Source organism: Aspergillus alliaceus (genome assembly GCF_009176365.1).
Source record: "Aspergillus alliaceus strain CBS 536.65 unplaced genomic scaffold BDW43scaffold_19, whole genome shotgun sequence".
NCBI lineage: Eukaryota > Fungi > Ascomycota > Eurotiomycetes > Eurotiales > Aspergillaceae > Aspergillus > Aspergillus alliaceus.
The window spans coordinates 38,572-63,291 of NW_022474702.1; the positions used below are offsets into that span (position 1 = coordinate 38,572).

The 24,720-nt window shown below is 46.1% G+C and overlaps 6 protein-coding genes across 6 annotated transcripts; 2 read left to right on the forward strand and 4 right to left on the reverse strand.

Annotated features, from left to right (window-relative positions):
• Window positions 1–2,126: 2,126 nt before the first annotated feature.
• Window positions 2,127–4,311, reverse strand: abfI (putative alpha-L-arabinofuranosidase; the record flags this gene model as incomplete). The annotated part of the gene is made up of 6 exons (XM_032044804.1): window positions 2,127–2,390; window positions 2,441–2,591; window positions 2,644–2,708; window positions 2,767–2,886; window positions 2,957–3,078; window positions 4,260–4,311. 6 exons carry the CDS (start codon window positions 4,309–4,311, stop codon window positions 2,127–2,129), a joined length of 774 nt encoding a protein of 257 aa, XP_031900762.1.
• A 2,142-nt stretch (window positions 4,312–6,453) lies between these two features.
• On the forward strand, window positions 6,454–7,922 carry BDW43DRAFT_310601 (endo-1,4-beta-xylanase; the record flags this gene model as incomplete). The annotated part of the gene is made up of 10 exons (XM_032046986.1): window positions 6,454–6,685; window positions 6,741–6,781; window positions 6,833–6,881; window positions 6,933–7,054; window positions 7,101–7,246; window positions 7,299–7,387; window positions 7,437–7,455; window positions 7,586–7,667; window positions 7,716–7,781; window positions 7,833–7,922. 10 exons carry the CDS (start codon window positions 6,454–6,456, stop codon window positions 7,920–7,922), a joined length of 936 nt encoding a protein of 311 aa, XP_031900763.1.
• Window positions 7,923–9,875: 1,953 nt separating this feature from the next.
• Window positions 9,876–11,859, reverse strand: BDW43DRAFT_299890 (uncharacterized protein; the record flags this gene model as incomplete). Its single annotated transcript, XM_032044805.1, has 8 exons — window positions 9,876–10,252; window positions 10,289–10,530; window positions 10,726–10,914; window positions 10,973–11,034; window positions 11,076–11,455; window positions 11,532–11,569; window positions 11,599–11,707; window positions 11,766–11,859. 8 exons carry the CDS (start codon window positions 11,857–11,859, stop codon window positions 9,876–9,878), a joined length of 1,491 nt encoding a protein of 496 aa, XP_031900764.1.
• Window positions 11,860–13,458: 1,599 nt separating this feature from the next.
• On the reverse strand, window positions 13,459–14,543 carry BDW43DRAFT_299891 (uncharacterized protein; the record flags this gene model as incomplete). Its single annotated transcript, XM_032044806.1, has 5 exons — window positions 13,459–13,925; window position 13,979; window positions 14,059–14,143; window positions 14,198–14,278; window positions 14,482–14,543. 5 exons carry the CDS (start codon window positions 14,541–14,543, stop codon window positions 13,459–13,461), a joined length of 696 nt encoding a protein of 231 aa, XP_031900765.1.
• A 2,008-nt stretch (window positions 14,544–16,551) lies between these two features.
• On the forward strand, window positions 16,552–18,173 carry BDW43DRAFT_299892 (FAD-binding oxidoreductase; the record flags this gene model as incomplete). The annotated part of the gene is made up of 2 exons (XM_032044807.1): window positions 16,552–17,110; window positions 17,179–18,173. 2 exons carry the CDS (start codon window positions 16,552–16,554, stop codon window positions 18,171–18,173), a joined length of 1,554 nt encoding a protein of 517 aa, XP_031900766.1.
• A 764-nt stretch (window positions 18,174–18,937) lies between these two features.
• BDW43DRAFT_310605 (uncharacterized protein) lies at window positions 18,938–19,405 on the reverse strand (the record flags this gene model as incomplete). The annotated part of the gene is made up of 1 exon (XM_032046987.1): window positions 18,938–19,405. One exon carries the CDS (start codon window positions 19,403–19,405, stop codon window positions 18,938–18,940), a length of 468 nt encoding a protein of 155 aa, XP_031900767.1.
• Window positions 19,406–24,720: the final 5,315 nt, after the last annotated feature.

Genomic DNA, 24,720 nt, shown 5'->3' on the forward strand with positions numbered 1-24,720 from the left:
CGGGCAGAGGTATCAAAACTCAATGATAAATACTGTCAACCACCGGTTTGAAGAATCCAGTTTTAATCTGAGACAAAAGCACGGCTGCTCGTCTTTGGAAGGACGATCGCTTGGCATTCATTGGTCTAGGCTTGACTACTCTTTCTCCAGCAGGCTAATAGGTTAGCACTTGGAATGATTCTCGGCGTGCATACCGGAACGGGAAATCGGTCGTTTCGCTTAAGATTGCGGAGACCTTGGCCAGTTGCTATTTTAGCTTATCCGTACTATTGATAGTTACTTGTGTCCAATGTTAGTCAGACTGCTATGTGTGATGCTCCGTAGCAATTAGTCGATCAAACTCCACATTCGAGGCATCCAGGATTTGGTGTATTGTGGTTTGATCAATCCAATCGCCGTTTGACAAAAGCCCTGGGTAACCTTGGCATTCTTCTCGACCAGCCCTGATACATTTCATGGATAGCCACTCTTTACCCTCTCATTTTCACGCTTGGTATAGGACCATAGCCAGTGGATTATGTTAAGTAAACTCACAATGCTGACGTAAGGAGGGCTAAATGATGTCCACCGAAGTAAACCACAAGTAAACCAAATAGGTTAGCGTAAATACAGGTCTGCCCTACCGATACTTTAGTCTTCAAGCTCATGCACTACAAATTTTATCTACATGGTAGAAGGGTAATAGCGATGCCACATACGCCACACCGAGGCTAGTTCTAGAATGGAAATAGAAATTGGAAATGGGGTTGAAGGATTAGCAAGAATAAGACTTTTATAGGTGCGTTGAGAGTCATGTCAAATCGAGGAAAAAGGATGGCGTGACCACTGCGTGCTTGTCAAAGTAAAACGTATAGGAAGGCTGGATTGTTCTGAAGAATAACAAGGCAGAGAAAGACGGAGACCAGGAGGGGTGTACTCACCCACATTACCTGGTGGCTATAAGTCTAGCTAATAAGATATTTACTTAGCGTACTCGGCCAGTGGACCCTGTAAGCATCAATTTGTGTCTCCTTTATCCTAATATGCTCCGCTAACTCTTAGGTCTTTTCCACCGTGGACACTGCGGGAAGAGTCTAGGTTAGCCCGAACCTTTAAATCCAAACAGGATTACGAAGAGGTATGGAATAGCCTAAGCCTTGGCCGTAATGTCTTTTTTCTGTGGTGCTGGTCAGGGTTTTGTCCCCGGATCCGAACCGTTTAGAAGGGACACGATTGCTTAGCCTAAACTTAACACAGCGGCACCATACTGCTTTTGAATGATCTGTAGGTCTTCATATAAGAAGCTTCGATTGCCGGCTAAATTAACTTTACAGTCACTAAATTCATCAGTATTAAGCACAGTATCTGTTGTGATTTACGTCAAGATGTCTTCAGGGGTTTTTTTCTGTTTATGTCACTCTACTTTGCGGGCACGGTGAATAATGCGCTGACTTCAAGGCGCTTGGGCCATTGAAATATACCGCTCCCTGACAGTCCATTCAAATAAAGCACAGTTGATTGACCAATAACAGTCTACTAATCGCCACATACCTCAGACACCGGCAAATGTCTAACGTAACAGCTACCGAAGTTACGAACTTCGTGTTAACTATAGTGTTATGGATGGAACGGTTTGCTAATATGGTTGCCATACCTTTAAATAGTTGATATCTAATCCTCAGCCGAAAAAAAGAAAAGTCATCATCAATGTGCCATTAGTCAAAGACACTACCCAGAATTGGTAAAAGAGCCGCTCTGGAAGCTAGTATCCTTGGGAAGTCTACTCGTAAGCTACGTGATTTATGAAAATTGAGCAGACTAAGTAGGGGATACAGCTCTAGCACAAAGGAAAATATCCTAGGCGACCTGGTTTGCGGTAAACCCGTATCAATACATAACAATGAGGACATACCACTAAATATTGATTCCGCATCTGAAGGCCGTCTTACAGACGACCGTTAAATTGAAGTAGTTGAAACAACAGTATCTCCTTTAATTGACTCACTAAAGTTTTCATGGTAGCCCACCCTTAATGCCTCAAATATAATAGACATAGTACTAAGTTAAAGCTGTACTTTGTACATCTGACCATCCAACCACCCTACCACACTCGAACTCTCCCACTGTACTCCTGGTCCACTAGTCGTTTAATAAGCTGAGTTGGTCTTGGTAAGAAGGCTCAATCTCCATGGAAGCGAATTGCAGTCCCTACTGGCCAAAGGATCTAGGCCCTGGTACAAGTAACGGAGACTGCATGGGCCAATGCTCATGGTTTGGTCTGTCTGGCTGCGAACCATTTCGCCGTGGCTGATACTCTTCGTCCAGGCATTGCCATTGTTGAAGACAACATTATTCGAGCGCGCGAACGGGTTCGCTTTCGTATCCGCCAGGCTGCTCCTCCCCCCGTCAAGCTGTTAGAGATCTAGGAGCGGAAGTAGCAGGCTGCATCACTACCAATCACCGCCACAATGAGCAAATGTCGCCCTTTCCCGGCACAGTAGACAGTCGATGCCTCGAAGAATCTGTTCTTGTTGGGATCCGACAGTGCGATAACTGTATTGGTCATCCCATTGGGGAAGTTGCTAAGCGGGGTTTGTGAATGGTATAGATGACTGTTGTCATCCGAAGAACAGGTAGCAGTTGTTTGTATCGCAGATAGTCTACATATCAACCCAGTTGCTATTGCCTATATTTTGACTAATGATGCTAGGGATATCACCGAAAAAGTTCTTGGGGGGCACTCCATCCACGTGGATTGTTGATGTCCGGGTTAGTTCAGTAGGCCACATTGCCGTTCTGGTATGCCAAGTACCACAGGTTGTGGGGCTTGAAGGAAACCTGCGGCGCCGCGCGGTAACCACTGCCCATCGGGGCCTGGTCTAGATAATGGAAGATGGCCGAGTTGGCCTTGTTGAAGTTGGTAAAGCTCAAATAGACAAGACTATAGCCCGATTTTGTGGCAGTGCTGGCGAAAGACATGATATTTGCCGTTGACCTCGACGATCGATGGATCCTTGATGCCGACGATATTGCGACCATCATCTTTAGGCCCAATCAGGGGACCACTCGATTTCCATCTAAAGCTCGAGGGCAGGCTTACTTAGCCCGCAACAGCGGCGAAGAAGGAAAGGAGGAGGATTAGTCGCATTTGAGGGAGGTTCTACAACTGAAGATACGTTTTTGACAAGGGGTACTAGTCTGGTGGTGGGTGCCTACCTTATGGCTCAGTTTCTCTTCGAGTGGAGCCACCCGTACCAGGAAATCAGTCCAATATGATGCTTTTAGCCAGACATAGCGACTTTATTCAGTTGTCGTATGGTAGACATAGCCGAAAACTGCCTAATCTCTGCAGCGCAGGAGATTCTGAGTTCCTGATGTAATAACGCCTTCCATAGTAATATCACTCCACCTGAAGAGGTTGGTGCGTTGGCCAGTTACAATTACTGGCGAGGAGACGGTCAGTCCTCAATCTCCGCATCGAAATAGGCAACTGGTGATTTCCCTTTCGGCATATCTGTCACCTCAATTTGCCGATATTGACCTTCCATCCCATAAACTCCATCGTTACCACACATAGGAACAACGCATTATCTCAAATAAACAAGACACAAGGAAAAGAGCTTCTTTTGATAAAGCTAGAACCTAGGAAGTCCTTGTTCTTGGAGCAATTAATGTTGCAGCGGGTCAACTTACATGCCTCATCGACGTATCCACTCAACACATTAGTCAAGTACTGTAATATGATAAGGTAGAAATGTATTTAGGAAAGGGCTCTCTTTTCCTTTACTGATCCGTCATAGGACTAGCTTTACCCAATACCGGCTGACTAATAGATTCTACCGGGTGAACAGTGCGCGGAGGGTTAAGTTGTTCATAGCCATGGCTATTGATAAGCAGTTGGTAGATAATATAAGGCCAGAAACAAGAAATTTTCGTTATAACTGGTTATATTATGGCAGGATAGTTTGTAGTTATTATCAAATCCCTCACGTCCGCGGATTCTTATTTCTGCGGGTCCATCCAGAACCGATGAAACCTAAACCCTGTCGAATGCCGGTGCCACGACGTCCATAAAACCCTTTGAATCATAAAAGGTTAGTGTACGTGGTATTTTTTGGGAGAATAAGCGATATAAATACACAGTATGATTATTTAGACAATATAGACAAAGTTGCCAGTGCTATTCTTGCACACGTCCCAAACGAGATACCGACCCTCGTGTTTATTAAGTTAGTTTTGCCCCGATAAAGTTCTAGACTCCAGACTTCCCGTAGGCTTACCCACCGTGGGGACAAGGAGAAAGGGCAAAAGAACGTTAGGCGCTAAACTCATGTTTTACTCCAAAACCCAGCAACGCCGCTACCAACCCTATTTTATACAAGTCAATTTCAAGCAATGACGGCCTCTGAAATCCTCGGAAACGTATGATTTGCCTCCAGGTTTCTAAGCCTTACACCAGCTCGATTTTGACAACGGCCGAGTCAAGATATTAATCAATATTTGAAAATTTTTTAAATCTTTTCCTGGAGTATCTCGAACACTAGGTTACAATAGGGAGCTCTTTAGGCCAGTTCAATCACAAACTCTTGGGTGGCGCGTCCAGGACTGTATACCCGTTGTAAAGATATAAACGTTGCTGAAAAGTAATACGTGGTATTCTTTACCATCCTCTACCGTCAAGCTCTTTCTGTACTCTTTTACACTCAACACGTTGGCCAAGGAGCCCTGAGATACAGTAGTTAACGTATATTGCTCCTCTATGTACCGGTGGTATTTCGGCTAACCTGCAGCAACGGCCTGCATAATACCATCTCTGAGTAAGAAATCATGCCCTTCTTTGTGGGAAATTTCCCGCAAGTAGTCAAAGAGCTCTTAGAAAAGACATATTCTCGACGTAAGCTGAGGCTTGGCCTAGGGAACTCTCAATGTCAAGTCATCAAAACACTTCAGCACTGCGGCAGTCTGCTTCTAACTTCTCTATTCAAAACACGAGAGCGAAAGAAAAACCAAGTCAAGAAATAAACTCACAAATTCTGTGGTTTGCTCTGCCGATTTGATCGCTCCGGCTAGTATACGGTAAGATTTCACCGGATTTTCACGTCATAGTCAAAAGAGACATATCACTACCCATATCTTGACATACTCATATCCACCTCTGTTGTCGTTAGCGGGAATGTGAAATCCAGAAGCAAAAGATTCTTATCCGGTCAATTTGGGTGATTGTGACCTGCGCTCTAGTGTGGGCTATACGTCTGTTCAATTACTTCCTCCCACAATATCTCAGCTCCTAGACCTCATGGTATGAGTTGGACTGTTGTATAAACTGCCCTTTGTGCTTCACGCAGGGGGAGCCACGACCTGGGAAAAGGTAGAATGCAGAAACACAAACTGACTTACCTATACTTGTAAGCCTTCGTAGCGCGTCCTTATGAATAACGTTGTAGATGTCCTTAGAAACCGACCAGTAGTCCAGCGACATTCAGTTCTATGTGGCTCTTAATTGCTCGCTATCGTAATTTTATTATATCAGGACTGGTGGCAAAATATATATCTCGTATGCACCTGCCCAGGAGGACGACTACAAAAGGTGCTACACTGTCTGCCTCGCAAGTCAAGCGCTTCAGTTCGACTATATATTCTTCTCTGGCTTTTACATTTGGACCATGACCTACACTAAAGTTGAGGTAGGATTGGGAGTCGTATGGTCAGGTAGGATTAAGATTTTACTGATGTACTCGGAGGTGGGTCGAACCGACGAAACCGGAATGGCTAAACAATGGTGCCACCTGTTAGAGCAAAATAAGGTAGAAGTAAAAATAAACCGAAAAAAATAAAAAAAAAGAAGCATAAAGGGAGAGGGAAAGTAAGAATATTTTCTCCTTTTAAGACCCACCTTTGGAGAAGAACGAGACTCTTTGCATGCGTAGGAAAGGCTGAAACGATGGGGTACAATATAGCAGGAATATCAATACCTAATTCCTATGATGGGGCTGGCCTAGCCAGGTGGATGTTTAATAAATCCCAATTTAGAGCCTTGACAACGTCGGTGGGCCCTATAGCATTTAGTCCTTCCGTGCCTATTAGGCCTAACATGCCCTAGCTAGGAATTAGCCCGTCATCTTCCGCAGTTTCACCGCTGCAGGATCAGGCTAGCTTCAGCCTGAATGCACCAACTTGGAAACGACTCCAAATATGTGGCGGCGGCTTGATTTCTTGAAATGATAATAACAGGGACTGTGTCGCGGGTCTGGTTGAAACGAATCTTATTCTAGTGTTGTTTTGTCTCTGTTATCGGCCCGAAGTCCGCGCCGTTAAGGTGCGGATACATCAGCCTAAAGCTATTCTGCTGATTTCGGACTAGTTTCAATTTCTATCAAGCGGGTATTTAAGGGCGTATACTCTCGCTAAGTTTCGATTTTGCAAGTCGACAGCTGTTATCGGAATCGTACAGGTCTTTAAATCCAAAACCTAGCCATGGTTCATCTCAAGTCTCTCGCAGGAATTCTCCTGTACACCTCGCTCTGCATTGCTAGCAGTCAACAGGCCCCTGCAAGCATCAACAATGCTTTCGTAGCCAAGGGCAAAAAGTACTTTGGCACTTGTGCTGATCAGGGCACCTTGTCTGACGGCACCAATTCAGGCATTATCAAAGCTGATTTTGGCCAACTGACTCCAGAGAACAGCATGAAGTGGGATGCCACTGAGCGTGAGTATCAATCACACACTTTTATCAACATAGTATTCTCTGACCATATCTCTAGCATCACAGGGCAAGTTCAGCTTTAGCGGAGCGGATTACTTGGTTGGTATCTAATGGAAAGGTATGACACATAGAATTGCTGATCAGGCATAGGTAAACTATGCTGCGACAAACAAAAAGTTGATCCGGGGACATACCTTGGGTAGGTTGCAGAACTGCCGGCGGTTGTATGCAGATAAACTGATAAATATAGTGTGGCATTCCCAACTCCCATCATGGGTCCAGGGCATTACAGACAAGAATACGTTGACTTCCGTCTTGAAGAACCATATCACAACGGTCATGAAACGTTACAAGGGCAAAGTCTATGCCTGGGTAGGTGAGAGTCTTTTGGACTTGGCGTTCTCACTGACGCCTATAGGATGTGGTCAATGAGATCTTCAATGAAGACGGCACATTGCGACCCAGCGTGTTTTATAAAGTCCTTGGGGAGGACTTTGTTCGTATTGCATTTGAAACGGCTCGTGCGGCCGACCCCCATGCCAAACTTTACATTAACGACTATAAGTAATGATATCCGATAGCGAAGCTTCCATTATCCTCGGCTGACGCTCCATAGCCTTGATTCTGCCAACTACGGCAAGACCACAGGTCTGGCCAATCATGTTAAGAAGTGGATCGCTCAGGGCATCCCTATTGATGGAATCGGTGAGTTATGATGCTTTCACCAAACCGTGTTCTTACTGACATCTCCGAGGTTCCCAAACCCATCTTAGGTAAGGCTCACGGCCGCATTATCTGAAATATACTGATGTCTTTAGTGCTGGTGGTTCTTCTAGTGTCAAAGGATAAGTCTCCCAAGCCCGCTCCCGGACAATAGGACTAACATACCCAAACTGCATTGAGTACGCTTGCCGCCTCTGGCGTATCTGAAGTCGCTATCACTGAGCTTGATATTGCTAGAGCTAGCTCTAACGATTATGTGAACGTAAGTCGCGGAATTCTGCATTACCCGGAAATGTCTAACTGGGTACAGGTTGTAAAAGCCTGCTTGGAAGTCTCAAAGTGTGTTGGAATTACTGTTTGGGGTGTTTCTGACAAGGTTTGTTTGCCATACTTTACGAATGATGTAAGAGACTTATGATATCCTTAGAACTCTTGGCGTTCAGCGGAAAGCCCATTGCTTTTTGATGGCAATTACCAACCGAAGTCCGCTTACAACGCCATTATCAATGCATTGTAAGTGCGTTACACATGTCTAATAGAGGCCTAGCTCCTAGAGCTGCCGTCGGGTCTCCTATTTGCCCACGAAGATGAATCTGGGAGGAACCACAGCACAACGCATTGGTGATATCTATCATCGGTCCTGGTTTATTGGCATTTCCAACTCTTTCACTCATTGATACTATCCAGTCACCGCAAGAAATATTAAAGTGTCATACATCATCACATATTTGTGTTGAGGCTAAACAGTTTATCCTTTTCTGCCTGTAGGAGTAAAGTTGTCAGCTGGGACAGACCCTCACACAAGGAAGGGGTTTCTGGTCCAACATCCGTTTGGAATATCCAGGGAGGCGACACGAGTTAGCAAGGCATATCATATCACATCCCAAGCGGAACGTGGTCGATCGTAGCTGGAGAGGCGCGGCTTGGATTTCTCATACTAGAGTTCTTTAGAATCCCGCGAGGATAAACGACATAAATTCATGAAGGCGTCTAAACCCCATTCATTGACGTAAGTTTCATTCTTTTTTGCCACTTTAGTCGGCGAATACTGATAATAAATACAAAATGTATGATCTAGAGGCAAGTAGGGGGCTCGTCAATGCTTGAGGAGCCATGGAATTTGATGACAGCTCCAGGTCGTTAGGTTGAAATGACATTGGAAAAATGTAGCAGAAACAAGCGACCACGTGGAACTTGCGGATGGTATTCTTTAAATAAAAGGAATGTACCTTAATCCAAAGAATCCTCTCTTTCTGACGAAGTTGAGAGGTGCTCTATGCTGTTCAAATGCTGAAACCAATGCATATCAACTTTAATTTAGAGAATTTAAAAATAAGAATTTAGGAAAGAACTCTGATAACCGGGGATGCTGCTTTGAGTATAGCTCGATCATGTTCGGAGCTCTTACATTACACATGGCTCCAAGGCTTTATTATGTCCACAACCTACCGATCCCTCGCCCAGGGATGGTTACTGTGGACTCGAGGAGACCGTGCACGCCTTTGAGTTCTCCACAATGGAATTTGTCTCTTTCAAACCACGCAAGTTACTCACCTTACTTAAGTTATTCTGTTCGACATATCTGTGGGGACTCGTCTATCTCCTCCCTGATCAATGTACCGGAGAGTGGTGTCAGAGGACTGAGTCTGATGGCTTTCTAGCTCCCTTATCCTTAGTAACTCCAAATAAGATTTCATAAACATTCAGTTCACTGGGGAAGGTTGGATTTAAGATTATATTTCTTAGTATTTGGCAAAGTCTCTCCTCAACACTTAATCACAGGGTACTGAATCTTTTTATTATAATGGGCATCCAGGGAATTAACTACCCAGAGTTTCGCCAAATCTGTTGAGCAATTTACGGGACGAACGACACAAGAACGGAGTGGTAGTGAATCAACAGTCCGTTTCAGACAACAGAACGAAAGCCGAGCCACTATTTTGTGACTGAAGTCTTATATCACATATAATATATAGAAACTATTATGTATTTGGTCTTGTATCAAGGTCGTCCACCTATTGTATTTATTTATGATGTGAGATAGGGAATCATGATATTAGGCTAGGCTCGCCTCCTACATAGCTAATCACACGCGTAAGACAGGCTCTAATAGAAATATGAATCATTGGCCAATCAATAAAGTGTGCACTTCTCTTCTTGGAATCCAGCTCGAATGTGACCGGCTGGAGATCGAGCCCTGGGCAGGCCGTTTCATGCGCATAGTCTATTATTCTAGAACGCTATAACTCGTAGATACAACATAGTATCGCAAAAATTGTAGGCATCTCTTAAACAACATGCAAAATTCTGGATTCGCCATACGTATCCGCAAACACCAGTTTTTTTGGGTATCCGTCAGTGCCAATGAACGCGGCTGCTTTCAAGGCAGATCAGATAACCATTAAATAGACCATAAAAAGGATGCCTACAACCTGACTAGCAAACGGACCACAGGATAGCTCTTTCGTGGTCAGCGGGTCCGGGTCAATGAGTGCGTCCAAGGATAAGTATGCATGCCAGTGAGATGATAGGATTGCTCCTGCACCGCACTTGAAATCACCAAACCATTGACTGAATCTTTAGTCCCCGCCATCAGTTCGACAATCAATTTCCCTTTCCACCCCAAACCCTCTATCTTCCTCAGTTCCTTGATGGTGGTGACGGGGATTTGGAACGGCACGATACTCTTATTTTGGCTCTCCAGTTGGAGATCGTCCAGTTTGGCGGGTTGACTGGTGGTAAAATACAGCATAGGTTGCTCTTGGGACGAATCGATCACCACGGTGCTTCGCTTGCGTTCAAACTTTGCTTCAAATTTGAGCGGCCCGAAAGGCTCCAAAGCCCAATCTCATTTGCGCAACATGTCAATAAGGTTTTTCGCACTTGTCGAGCCAGCAATGCTCATTGCACGATCAATTGTGACGTGGCCTTTTATCACAGCCGCAATTGTATGGCCGATGTACCGGAAGATCTTATCCCACCTCCTCTTTCTTGCTACTTTGATCTCTTCTTTGAATAGGGTTTTTGGTGGTGCGGGAGATACAGGCTGTTTATCGTTTGCCGCAAGAGAAGTGCTTTTGGGTGTTTTACGGCACAGAGGCCACAAGGGCTCATTGTGGGAGGAACTGGGCGGAGGAGGTAAGGGAGTGGAATTATTTCACTCAGACGTACAAGAGCCAGAGAGAGGTGAGCGTTCGTCTGGACACCTTTCACAAATGTACTGTAAACAAGTTTAGAAACTGTACATCTTTGCTGGATGGGTCAAGGGAGAGAATGTTAGTTTTGTAAATCCAGATATTCCTTCCAGCCCGCACACCTACGGTTCAAGAATGCAACAGTGTGTTGGAAGACAAGGGTAACCAAAAACGGCCAGGCTGACGATGAAGCTACCATCCTTGACAATTAAGGGGTGTGAAATAATGAGGAACATTAGGCCAATAGAGACCTGTACACCTACTAGCTGTAGGCGTGGTGCGATAGCAGGAAACGGTGATGTCGGGGAGAGAAGACTGTTCACGACTGTGTTCAGAGATACTGGTTATGTTACCGATAGAAGGAAGAACTAACCTGGAAAATCGTTCGTGGATATCTGTTATAGCACCAAGAATACGCAGGGTCCGAACAGTAGCCTGGAAATTTGCTTTTCATTGGTGTTTTCGTTGTCATCCACTGATGCAGCCTCAAGCAGTGCATCTGGTGTGATCGCCGCAGCACCGCCTGGGTCCAGCTCGGGGAGCGCCGCTGGGTAATCGAATTTGACAGTGAAACCATATTCATCGCTGGTGCTTTCTAAGGCAACACTGGCAATGTCATCGACTAGATTCATGGCTTCCTGCTCGGCGGATTCGCCCTTGTGGGTTTCAGGGGCATTGGTGAAACTATCATACATAGTCGTCTCACCACCACTGGCATCAGAGTTACTTCCTGCATCGTGAGCTGGATAGGAGAGATAGAAGAGCCGTGATCGGATTGACGGAGACAAGATCAACGCATCGAGGACACTAGTGATCAAATGAACGAGAAGATCACAAAACCATGCAACGGAGTACACTTTTCAGTACGCTAACTCAATACCCTATTTAGGGGAATCAGATTCCAGTGTCTACTACGCAAAATGCCGCGGTACGCCTAGGGTCTCTCCAAGACCGGAGCCTGGAAACATGACTAAAGAAACCGGTGAATCCTACAGCCACGGAGGTTCCGTTGCCGCCCACAGCTTCTGTGGGAAAATTTCTTCCTCCTCTACCCGGTTGAGATCCAGCTCAGCTGAGGGAGGACCCTCCACTGCTTTGACACGGTATACTCTGTGCTCGGAAGTTGGTCGGTTAGAGTCCGTTCGAGGGCATCCGAGTAGCTGGACCGATCTTGTTGAAACGCCGAATGAGCATCCAGAGATTCTCATTAGATAGCTCCGCCTCTAGCGGTTGCTCTATTTCTTGGATGCTTGCTTCCATTTGGCCTCGGAGACATCCCTCTCCTTGTTGATTCTCTAAACAGGGCCGCTGGCCTCTTGTGTTGCGCAGATGCGGTCGTTGGTCTCCGCGACGACTTCAGAGTCCCCCGGTATCTCTTGGTCTCGGCTCATCAAGGGCCGATAACCTATATACTAGAGTGCTAGATATTATTCTGGGTAAATCGTACACATTGGAAGCTTTTACAACCACGGGTATAGGACTGTTAGTTCTAGCGTTGACCGTATGTCGTCCTCTTCCAGGCCGCATCGTTGCCCCTCATTGGAAGGGAACGGTCATCTGATTGGCCGAGAGGTGGTACTGTCAAGCATAAAGTAGACCGCCCCGGTCACCGCCCTCCTATCGTCTCTTTGACTGTTTCCCTTCTCATTCTTCTGCTAGTATAACAACGAAGTCAAGTTTAATCAAATACAACCAGCTTTCATCGAGGATCATCGTTTCCGCAAGGGGGGAGCGGTAGGGCGTTGTTTAGTGGTTATCGCAGTTGTCCGATCTCAGTACCGCCTTCTCCTGGGACCTGTAGAAGTAAACTGCCACTCACATCTATATCTTTTCCCCGTAGATTCGGCATTTGCCCATCAATTGCCAGCCGGATTGCCGGTGCTCAGATACCAGTGATCGTTGAATCTCTCTCTATTCAAAAAAATATTCGGTTTCCTAATCTATCCATATCGCTCAATTATCACGTTTATCACGTGCCTCTTTAACTACCCCCTTAACCTCTCTTCACTCTGAATATTTCGCCGTCGTTCTCCTGTTGGAACATACGGACGTCCTACGCCGCCTGCCCCTATTGGTCGATCTCGCTTAGTCATCATTTAGTAAGCTAGTTATTTAGATAGTTTGGCCGTTCCGGCCACCCAATAAGACAAGCATACATTCGCTTCCACATCTCCTTGTGGTCAGGTGATCTCAGGGTTACGCCAAGTCATTCACCGCGGGTATGCTAAGCCCCTTCGGCTACTTGGGAATCTTCTAAAGAAAAAAAGGAAAAGGAAAAGCAGCGGAATACAAAAGATTGAGTTAATAGAGATTACATTTAAGGTAATGCCTTTCAAATATCTTTTATTTAGGTTATTATACTGCGGTCAGGATCACGTAAAATTATTCATAAACTTATCCATAGGCCCTTTTACAATTCTAACTTAAGGAAGACATCTTTATATATATCTTCTGGGCATAATTTCCTAAGTGAAGAATCAGCTTGTCAACAAATAATCGGAGAACCCTCTACTGCTTCTCGGGAGAATTGCAGGTAACTGCAGATATGCTCACATTCTCATGAGAGCTAGGGCAGATACCCACCCTACAATGCATAGAGTATCACATTGAAACGGGGCAAACTGGAATTCAATCGTAATGGTTGACAAAGTAACATACTAGGCCATTTGTATGTACAGTCATAGTATTATATGGTACAGATGAAAATAAAATCCGAAGCGTAGAAGACTACGATAAAAGTCGGCGTAGCTTGTGATCAAGATCAAGCCCCGCATGGAGAAAGAAGAATAAATAGGAAGATGATCATCACAGACCGCCAAGAAATAAACCAAATTTCTAATACACCACACCACACCCCGATCAAACAAATAGGCAAGTCTCATCATCCGCAGCAGCAACCACAGGCACAGTGGTGGTAATAGTTACCCGAACCACCTCATCTGCTCCGGTTACTCGGCTAGGGGCAACAGTAATCGCGGCAGGGACAGTAGTAGAGGGGTGCGCAGCACTGCGGGAGGTATTGCCGTGGTTGGGCATTGCCGGGGTCGGGGTTGTGACCTTATCTAAGGTTACGGGGTGGGAATAGTCTGAACAGCAACCATTAATCTTAAGCACGGTTCCTGACTTCACAGATCTTAAAGAGGAAGTGGTAGTGGTACGTGAAGGAGCAGCGTGGGCGTGAGAAGTAGGCAGATGGTGATGGCTGGAATGAATGCCGTGGGAGGAATGATGGAAAAGACAAGAACTGGAACCGGTAGGGATCACCGTGACATAAACGGTTGATGCCGCTGTGCGGGTGGAGGGCGACGGCGACGAGGACGGCCCGTCTGATCAATACAGCTGGTAGTGCTTACTGGGTCACAGACGGTAAACCGTTTACCCTGGGCGTGGATAATTTAGACGTTGGTGCCGTTAATAGCGCTGATCTGGTAGCCCCATTCAGTGATGGTGGGTTTGCACCAGACGGGACTGATCCGATGTGGGGATGTTTAGGGCAAGAGGGACATAGGAGGGACGCCAGGAGACAAAGTTCCGGAGATAGAGACTGAACTCGGTGGGATCAGTGTCAACTGTGGTCTAGTTGACACTGATAGTGGACCTGGCTGCATGGGTCGAGGTGGCAGCGGACTGGGTGATGGTGATGGCGGCAGCCAGAGGCGCAAAAGAGATGCTTAGATGTCTAAAGGACGTATTTTGTAATTTGAAACCCTTTAATCTCTGGCCATTGATTGATTGTTGTAGACTTTGAAGTTGACGGCGATTTCGTTCCACAGAAGAGACGAATAGAAACAGACAACAAAGGGTTCGACAAGTTAACTTAGGAGAAGAACGAAGGAAATTTTCAAAAGAGTGACTGACATTGATCAAAACTAAGTAAATTACTGGCCAGCAAAGTGCTCTCCACATCCACGCATAGAGGTCTTGATTTTGGGGCATATATGCATTTAGTGCCCGCAAATGGTTTGGTCGCTAAGTTTAGCCAGGTCACGAATGGGCTTATGGAAAGTCGACAAGCATATATCCGATGCGTCCCAGCAGCATCTGCACGTTCGAGTCATTTTCTCCGGTGAAATCGATATCATGTTTCCCTTGGCGGCCGCCTCCAGCTATGTCTTCAGAGTTTCCTTGTTGGAAGTGTCCTTCTCAAATCGGCGCCATGCCTATCGTGCCTACGCTTACAGTGGGTAAGTAGTGGTTCTCCTTTACCTCTCGGAAATTAACCATAGGGCCAATGAACCCATGATCAAGAGTATAAATTGCATCTAATCAAACTAAGTAGTAATTATTCCTACCGTAAATCTCAGGCTGACTATTATTCCTAACTGCTGTGATCTCAGGGGAAAGATGGGAAGCATGAGGCTGTATCAGCTACACGTACGTAGCCTACTGAGGACCGGATGCCATTTCGATATGACTCTCAATTTTATGGACGACTGTATCAACTATCTTAACTGCTTCTCCTCATCCTACTAATAGGTAAAGCCTTCAGGGGCTGAAGAGTTGGTGATCCGGCAAGCCACTAGGCGCTCACGTGTCTCGTATACATTCATATCACTAACCCAGTTACTCATTGGCAGGGTTTAGAGCTGACAGGTCCGTGCTTAGCTAGTTCCTTGGCTCCTGGCGAGACAAATTATCAGGGTTACATTATTGAATTGGATTCTCAGTGGATCGTTAAACGAGACTGGCATCAGTCGGCAATTAGGCACAATCAACGCCAATTTTATGATGAGCAGGGCGGCGCAGGGTGGCCTTTCGCCAATGTGATATGCCACAACTCCTTATTGATTGAGCCCTTTAATATGGGCCCACAGCCTGGGTATATGGTTCCTGCCCGTTGCTAATGCCCGCAGTCGAATGCCAATGACCGCCCGAATAAAGCCTAAACTGCATTGTTTCATCTGAAGATAAACGATGATATCAGACTGTCTATTGTTCCGTCGTGACTGCTGATAGGCCATGTCATTCTGTCCAGCTGTAGGTCTTGACGCGGGGGTCTCAAACGTAATGGTGGTGATTATTTGCAGATAAATGAGACAAATGGGGAATGAGCACGAACCTCCGCATTGCCAGAATTCCACACCACAAAGCATGCATCCGTGATGGTTTTGCATGTACAGGTAGATATAGTGTATAAGCATGTTCTGCAGGAGATCAGCTCGCCAAGAATCCACCCGAAAACTCCTCATCGCCAAGTACGAAGCGAGGCTGCCAAGGGAAACATAAAAAAAAAAAAAAAAGAGGTCAAGCTATTCATGTCCGCGAGGAGGAGAGCCTGTCAGCATCCAGTAGTTCTTCGTCGGCAGTTGCAGCAGCATTTATTTTACCGCCCCGCAGGAAGTGGTTTGAGCAGGCAGCTGTGATAACTACTCTACCCCATGATCTTGATGTCTTTGGATTACAGAGGCCAGACCGGAAGAATGTACGCACATCTCGTATCTGCACGCACGCTCCAATAGCCAACCGCCGTGGCGCGTTCCTAGTGCGTGTATCACCTCTTCGTCTAAGCCACTTGAGCAGGCGAACTGCTCGTGGTTTGGGTGGGCATCACCCAGAAACTGAATCGCTCAAATATCCCCATTCTCGTTGTCAATTGGATGTCTCTATTGAGAAGGCAAGTGCGTAGAGACAGGATAGAGCTAAATGACTAGGACTTTAGTTCCTATAATATCAACGATATGCACGCTGTCAAAGGCAAAGGGAGAAGTTGCTCCAACGGACCAGTTTCAGATTGCTTGCTTTTTGCGGATCCTGGAAACTTGGCAATCCTTGGACCATGTCAGCATTCCCATCTCTGAATCGTTATAAATTCCTCGTCTCTTCCCTGATAAATCAGCATGCTTTATGAGCCTTGAATATCGCGGGTTAAACGAGCAGCTTCAGGAAGCCATATTAAACCCAAACTCGCCAATATATGCGCCATTTCTTGCCTATCTCAAAGATCAAACAGGCATGCCAACCATCATGATGCTGGCATTCGCTCTTGCGGTCGTCAATTTGTCAATAGTATCCGCAGCACCAAGCGTTGTCGAGGCTCTACCATCTTCGCTTCGAACTTGTTTGAGTAAAACTCGAGCCAGTGTCCTGTACCCCGGCGACCAGAAGTACGATGCACTGTCCAAAGCGCAAAACTCTAATTACCACCCGCATCCAGAAGTTATCGTGGTACCCGCTTCTGCAAAAGAAGTGGCCGCTGCGGTGCGGTGTGTGGCCGCCGAGAAAGGTAACGTTAAGCTTAGTCCTCGCGGAGGGGGACATAGTTATGCTGCCTATAGCCTGTCGGGGCAGGTGGTCCTCGATCCCAGCAACATGAAAACGATAACCTTTGACGATGAAAAGAGGCAGGTGACTGTACAATTCGGTCAGACCTTGGGCCCTTTGGCAAAAGCATTGGGCCAGAAGGGATACGCCCTGCCGCATGGCACCTGCCCTGGAGTTGGCGTGGCAGGACATTCCCTAGGTGGTGGTTGGGGCTTTCCTTCGCGGAAATGGGGCTGGCTTGTTGATCGTAGTAGGTGGACCTTGATGTCATGTCCTTGAAAATCGGAGCTATAGCGATTTGCTAACTTTCGCATTCAGTTGTATCCCTGGAGTTCGTTGATATCGATGGCAATATCAAGTTGCTCAACTCGGGCTCCACCGGACACGACGCCGAACTTTGGTGGGCAGTTCGAGGTGCAGGAGCCAATAACTTTGGCATCATCACTTCATTCACCTTTGCGATGGAGATGGCTCCCACCTCAACCGTGAACTATGAATATCATTTCACTTCTGATTCTGACTGTACACAAGTATTGTTGGAAGTCCAAGACCTCGGGATGCTGCCCGCCAATGATCCCAAAGGCCTTCCCGTTGAGCTGGGAATGGAAGTGCTCTTCATAGGCCGCAGTGAAAGGGACGAACGTTCCTGTTACTTGTCTGGCCAGTATCTGGGTAAAAAGGCCGCCTTTTTACCTGTGATCAACAAGGTACTGGATAAACTTGGAAAACGAGGGATAAAGCCGGTGAACTCTGAGACCAAGATTAAGGAGTTTAAGGACTGGATTGCTGCACTCACGGACCTCATGGGTCCATTGGATGGACCGAACGACCCCCTACCTTATTATGCGCAGTCTTTGGTGGATAGCGGAACTCCGAATTACAAAAAGTCCCAAGTGGATCGCGTCTTCCAAGCAATCCAGGTCGCGAAAAGTATTCAGGGTACAGAAAATGACGTGTCTTTTGATTTGCTTGGACCAGGCGCAGAGACCAATCGTCCACCTTCCACTGGTGATATGTCTTATATTCATCGCCGGAGTTTGTTTCTCATACAGATCTACTCGGCATATTTCCCTGGGTATAGCGATCCAGCGGCTCATGCTGACGCACTCGATAAGATAACCAACATCACCACTGCTATCAAGCAGGCCAGCCCACAGAGCGAGTGGCTCTCCTATCAGAACTATATCGACCCCTACTTGAAGAATTTCGGGCAAGAATACTATGGATCAGGTCTTGGGCGCTTGAAGTCGCTTAAGTCTGTCGCAGACCCCCATATGATCTTCGATTTCTCTCAGGGGTTAGGGCACGCATGACTGGGCACACGAACGATAAATTGACTGCTCTTCAAGACAGATCAGCCGTGGGGAGCTGTATGTACAGGAAAATTAAAGATTGTCTCTGGGTTTCTGGCTGCATACTTAGCTAATGTACAAATCTACAAGCGGGATATCGTCAGCTTGGAAAACCATGCATAATGGAAGATACTCTATTTAATTCCAAACTCGTTCCGGCTACGCCCCTGAGAATGTGACCTGCTCTGCTTGTAGTGCCCTTGAAGATGTTATCATAGTGAGTTTGCACGCATGGGGCGAAGGTGGACGGCAGTCAACGGCCGTAGCGATTCTAGGTTCTCAAGAACTTCTATACTAGCCAGCCTAGATTAGCTCGCTATTAATCAACTGGAGTGAAATTGGACAAGGATGTGATCGTTGATATCTTGCTATTGCTCGAGAAGGCAGAAGCATTCAGGATTAATCTGGGATATAATACTTCAGTTTCCATGTCGTTCCTTGGCGCAAGAGCTGAGTCATGTTTACTCTCAAGTCCTCTCTAAGTGTCGGAGAAATCAAACGTCTTAAGCTTCAACTGAATTGCTGATCTGCAGTGACACTAGCCAAGGTGGGAGAGTGTTGTGCCGCGTCTCCGGAGAGACAGTCATTATCTACGAGGCATTGGGGAGTGTATTTGTCTGTATTTCTTAGGGCTTATCCTTGTCGTTGTATTAATATTCCAAGTAAAAGTAATGACATACCGTCTCTAGTCTGTGTAGATTTATGGTTGATCGTCTGAGGCGTGATCAGTGCTTTAACGGTTGATTTACCGTCTGAAAAATTTCGTAGATCATTTTGCACATCAGATAACGGGTATGCCACTCCCTTATATGACTGCATAGACTGGCCCCAGGTCTCGACGCGTTGGGCGTAGTAGCTGTCGAGGTTCGACCAAACATATTCAGAATGTCATATGTGAACTGCAAGAAGACAAACATATCCATTGCGTGGCCAATAATGTTTTGTTCATACATGGCGATAAATGTGTAGGCCCGCTGCATCTTCTTCAGCCACAGTTGCATGGTGGTAAGAGAGTTGGTGTATAAGATGCGCATAAATGCTGTCATCGTTAGATGTGCCAGCTTGAGCTCGTTATACACACCACGGATTATATCTTTCTTCTGGCTATCTAGTGTTTCACTATTGGCCAGATAACTTGTGAGGAGCTGCACATCCGAGCTGTAGTTCCCGACAGCTGAACTGCGAGCCTGCATGGTATCCGATGTAGAGATAAGTGAGGATAGTAATGACTAGGGTTTTTGCAGTATCCTATTCACAAACATGTGAAAACGTCCTTTGACTTCTTTAATAATATCATCGTTGAGAGCAGCAGTAAGTTCAGCAAGTAGCTTGTTTAGCTCGGATTCGAGCAGCAGCAAATTCATACGATTAGCCAGGTCAGCGTAACCTTCATGTAGGTCGTCAATAGATCCTTCGATCTGGATGACAGAGTTTAGAAGGTAAGGCTTGTTAACGTCAGCCCCGGAATTGTCCGAGATCTGAGAGAGATGATCGTAGGCCTATTTACTGCCGTCGTTGACTATACCTATCATAGATCTACCGCTAATCCCCTAATTCCATCTGTAACGAATACTCTAGCCACCTGACCTATATAGAGCCACTGGGGAGTAAAAAAGAATATATAAAAGAAAGTAGAAAGAATATTGGGCTCGAGAACTGACGAGCCCAAGAGCTTAAGCTAGGAAAACAGCTATGAAATATAAAAACACCCACACCGAATCTCACAAGATAACTGAATGAGATGACCTGATTCCGAGGTAGAAAATAATTTATTCAGAAGCTTGATGAAGAAAACATGGGGCCTGATCAAGGAGCTCTGTCTTGGAAGGTTAAAGCTGTTGTTAAGGGTGGTGGTCTCTTGGAGTTTTACCCACTCCAAGTAACACGATCACGACTTATTACTCTTGGTCTTGGGGTGTCTGTTATAGTAATACAGATTCGTATTCCTTAACGATGAATGAATCTCTTTAAATCTTCTCTAGCTTTGGCTAAAGATTATTAAATGTACTGGCCCGATTAGGCCTGCGGCATAAGGCGGGGACAGGGGTTTAGTGTCTAGATGAACTACTTCAGATGGAAATTGGTAGCCATGGCTAGATAAAACTAACTTGCATTTATCTAAAGATAAACTTCATTTAGCCAGGGTAATCAGACCCACTCACAGGCTCCTAGAGAACTAAAATACTGTATTGGTGTAAGAAATGTATCAATACCAACCAGAACATTCATCCGACGGCCCAGAATATAGCCTAATTCAGCGGCAACAAGATATGACATCAAGACTTGTGTGGCGACTTTCATCAAATTTGTTATTTTGTTGATTTAATAGACGGTCCAGAGTAGTAAAAAACCTGACCTCTATGTACCTTGTAGTTTAGTTTAAACCACACTCAATACTCTCCCTGCTGCGCTATATCATGGAATTTATCTAGCTTGGGAAGAGGAACCGGTCAAATGAGCTACAGCGACGAGTATTGGACTCGCGTTCTCACCGCGGTACCTATTACTGGTGCCGCTCTGGCGGCTGTCTTCTACTTTCTACGTTTATATTGCTGTTATTCCACGCGTGCGAAATTCGATGTCGGCGATGGAATCATGGGGTTAGGGCTAGTCTTCTGCTACAGTATGACCATCTGTACTGTAATCGGTAGGTCATCTACATTTTATAGCTATGTACTAAGGCCCCCTGTTGATCCAACCAGGCGTTCATAGAGTCACACCCCAAGACAGCACAAATTATTCATCAACAGAAACACCCGCGAGCGCCATGTTGGTGAGTAAAATGCAAAAGATGCAAACTTTTGGACGCCCAGGAGCGGAAGAATAAATGCTGATGAGGCCAGGTCTTCTGGATTCTCCAGATGGTGTGGTGTGCGTCACAGGTTTGCGTTAAACTGTCAATAACTCTCCTCTTGCGTCGGTTGCTGGGGTCTGTTCACCGAATACGACTCGTATCTACTATTCTTATTGGGTTCACTATCGCCTGGGGTTTGACGACGGCTATAGGAACAATATGCCAATGTTGGCCAGTGCAATTTTATTGGATCAAGAATATCAAGGGAAGCTGTATGAGCGGAAGGATGACTATGCTTCTTGTCACGGGGTCGGCGTCGCTGGTGGAAGACGTCGTGCTTTTGGTGATCCCCATTGTATTGATATGGATGGGAAGTATGACCTTAAGGCAGAAAATGCAGCTAACGGTTTTGTTCTCGGTTGGGGCACTGTAAGCACTTGGTGTCTTACCCTGCATTTCCCTGGTTGGTCCAGTCTGATAAAGATAGGGTTTGTGTGTTTAGCTTCCTCCGCATAGTCGAGATATCTAACTTCAGGACAAAGTATATGACCTGTGAGTTGCCAGATCCTCCAAAAGGGAAAGAAATGTTGTAAGGAAACAGTCTAACAAATAGAAGCGCACGGCTACCTGGCGGTCCTCTGGACCCTTTTGGAAGTAGACCTCGCTATAATATGCGCCTCAGTTGTGTTCATGCGCCCCATCATCCAACCTTGTTTGAACATGAGCAAATATCTAACTATTTGCCGACATCGAAAGGAGGCACCCTCACAAGCATGCTCGGAAGTCCCAGTCTTCGCGCACCAGTGGCCATGTAGCTTCTTGCACACAGGCTTCACGGGAGGGTCGCAGGATAGCAGCTTAGTATGGGCGGAGGTGATGCGTACACCCACCTTCAGTAGAACTCAGCAGACGAGACATTTGCCGTTCGGGAATATTATTGTTGAAACTTCGATAAATCGGGATGTGCAAGATGAAGCAATTTTGGCATCTGGCGGTGAAAGATCCTCCGCCTCTATGGCTGCAGAATCCTTTGTGTGTCGAAAGTCATCACTGGAGGTAGAATAGTATTGATTTAACTAAAGCCAGTAGAGCTTTACTGGGTTTTGATTTAGCATTGCACACGTCGCTATGAACTTCCCGTTATTTAAAGAGTTACTCTAGCATTAGTAAGGCTACATCATTGGAAAGCGATGGCTAAAGCTAGTGCTGGACGAAGTACAAAAGGCACGTTCAGGATTACGAGAGAATCTTAGGCAGTGATTGACCGATTTTCGCTCCTATCCGTAATGAATTGGATATTGTGTAATCATTTGACAGAAGTAAGAGTTTAGAAAAGGAAACAAAGTCAATGCGGTGCATGAAACAATGCACAAGCACAAGCTGCCATAGAATACAAGACATGAGTTATTAAGAGAAAGGTTGGGATTTTAGCGGGAGTTGCTTGCACGCGCTAGTCCTTCCATCCACGGGCTGCGGATTTCGTTGGAGTCGTCAACTGTAGACTCACCGGTTACCTACGACATCCTTATATTATAGACTCTGTATTGGAACGTGGGGATATGTTACACCATTGGTGGATTGTGCGCGACAATAAGCTATGGCTAGAGTGGTTGTCGGGTCGGGTTTTCGGCCGTTCCAACCCCCCATCCGCCCCGAACCCGATCAACAGGCATATAGCCGACAACCCCCGAAGCAACCTTTCCTGAATCAAGAAAGTAAGGGAATAGCCATTAAGAAATCAGATTAATATGTAAAATGGAGCTCCGGGTTTCTAATGGTACCCTGTCGTTCTACTCGGCATGTACAAAGTTCCAAGGAATCCGCCCCGAGAGCGAACTGCACCCACCCTTTAACGCTAGTGGCGGACGGTCCGGACCGGCAGATTAGCGTATGGTCCGCGGCATCTCCCCACCACTCGATGTTCTTCCAGCGTGTCATCGTAATGCAGTGACCATACTATATCGGCGGATTCTGTTTTCAAGAAATCTAGAAGCCATATTTGAACTGTCCCAGTACCCTCGTTCCCATTTTTGGTCTCCGTACCATACAAAAAATTTCCACTTGTGGCGAATAGTACCTAAACGTAAATGGGGTTCTAGAATAGTGCTAGTGAAGAACGGTTGGGGTGGACAGAATAGCCTTTGATTTGCGGAACCGACCGTCAAGGGCGTCACGAAAAGAACTTCCTATTCCTATTATTAATTCTGGAAACGTTACAATGAATAATTGTAGGGTAGAGAGCACACCCGTTGTTACCTTCAAGTCACACTTGCAGGGAGGGAACCATGGTCAGTGCTCTCCGTTAACTCCATTTCAAACGTGGTCTGGATAAACACCGTATTTTACCCAGAAACCCGCGTTGGCACGACATATGGAGAATAAAGATGTCATACAAAACCATACACGTCATGGAAATAAAAAGGAGCCCAGCCAATGAATCCAGATTTGAAAAGGCATAAATTAAACTGCAGATATCCTCGATGTGCTACCGTATCCCCTCCGCTTTCTCTTATTTAACTTCTAGTTCAAAGGGCGTTGAAGAAAGCGTGTCTTCGACTCTTAAACTCTTAACAGAAACAGCCCCTTCCCCCCCCCCCCCCTCAATTTTTTTTTTTTGGGAAATCCAACATGTCTACCATGTCTACTAGCTTCGGAACGGCCTATCCAAGGCCGGCTCGGACACAATCTCTTATCAGTCACAATCTGCCTCGGTGTAATTTTGAATAGGCCTCGTGGACCCCAGAACCTTTATGAAAGACTCGTACATCAGAGACAGAGAAAGAGGAAAAGGAGGAGGGGGAGGAGACGGTGCAAGTCGGGGATCTGGCGCGCGAACTGAGACGCAGTGTAACCATATTGCCTGGAGCAATTAAAAACCCATTTACTGCCCAGGATGAACTATAAACATTAAATCCCATCGGCAACAACTTCGGAGCCAAAGACTGGATCAAAATGATCCTCGCAATTGAGAGTCTGAATCCAGAAAAATAAACCGTAGGTTCAGGCTAGGATAGCATTCAAGGATCTCAGCGTCTAAGGGTTTGGCCTCCTACAGATTAACAGAAGGATGTTTTGAATGTATTCCTGGAACTGGGCAGCTCAGCCCTCTGGCTGGCGGGTATGAAAAAGCAGAAGATTCAGATTCTTCATGACTTTGATGGGCTAGTGAGAAGCGGTGAAATGCTGGTGGTACTAGGACGGCCCGGCAGTGGATGTTCCACTTTTTTGAAACAATCGCTGGTGAAATGAATGGCATTAACACGTCAGAGAACACCACGTTGAATTATCAAGGTATGGCCTCCGTTTTCCAAAATTACCCATACCTGACTTGCTGATGGTCTCACCAGGGATTCTCGTTTAGGAGACGCGTAACTTCTTCAAGGGTCAGGCGATCTACACAGTGGAGACTGATATCCATTTCGTGCACCTAACAGTTGGCGATACACTTCTCTTTGCGGCTGAAGCCAGAGCCCCGTGGTACCTTCCAGAAGGGGTCAGCATAGCAGAGGCGGCCTCGAGCTCGGCACCGATTCAATGCTGGGACAACAGTACTAGTGGACTAGATAGTGCGAATGCAACGGGATTTGCAGGAACCTGGATTTGGTGAGTCGATATGCCCGCACTGTCAACTGTGTGGCCATCTATCAGGCGCCGCAAAGTGCGTACAACATGTTCGACAAGTTCAGCCTACTCACTCTACGAAGGAAGACAGAT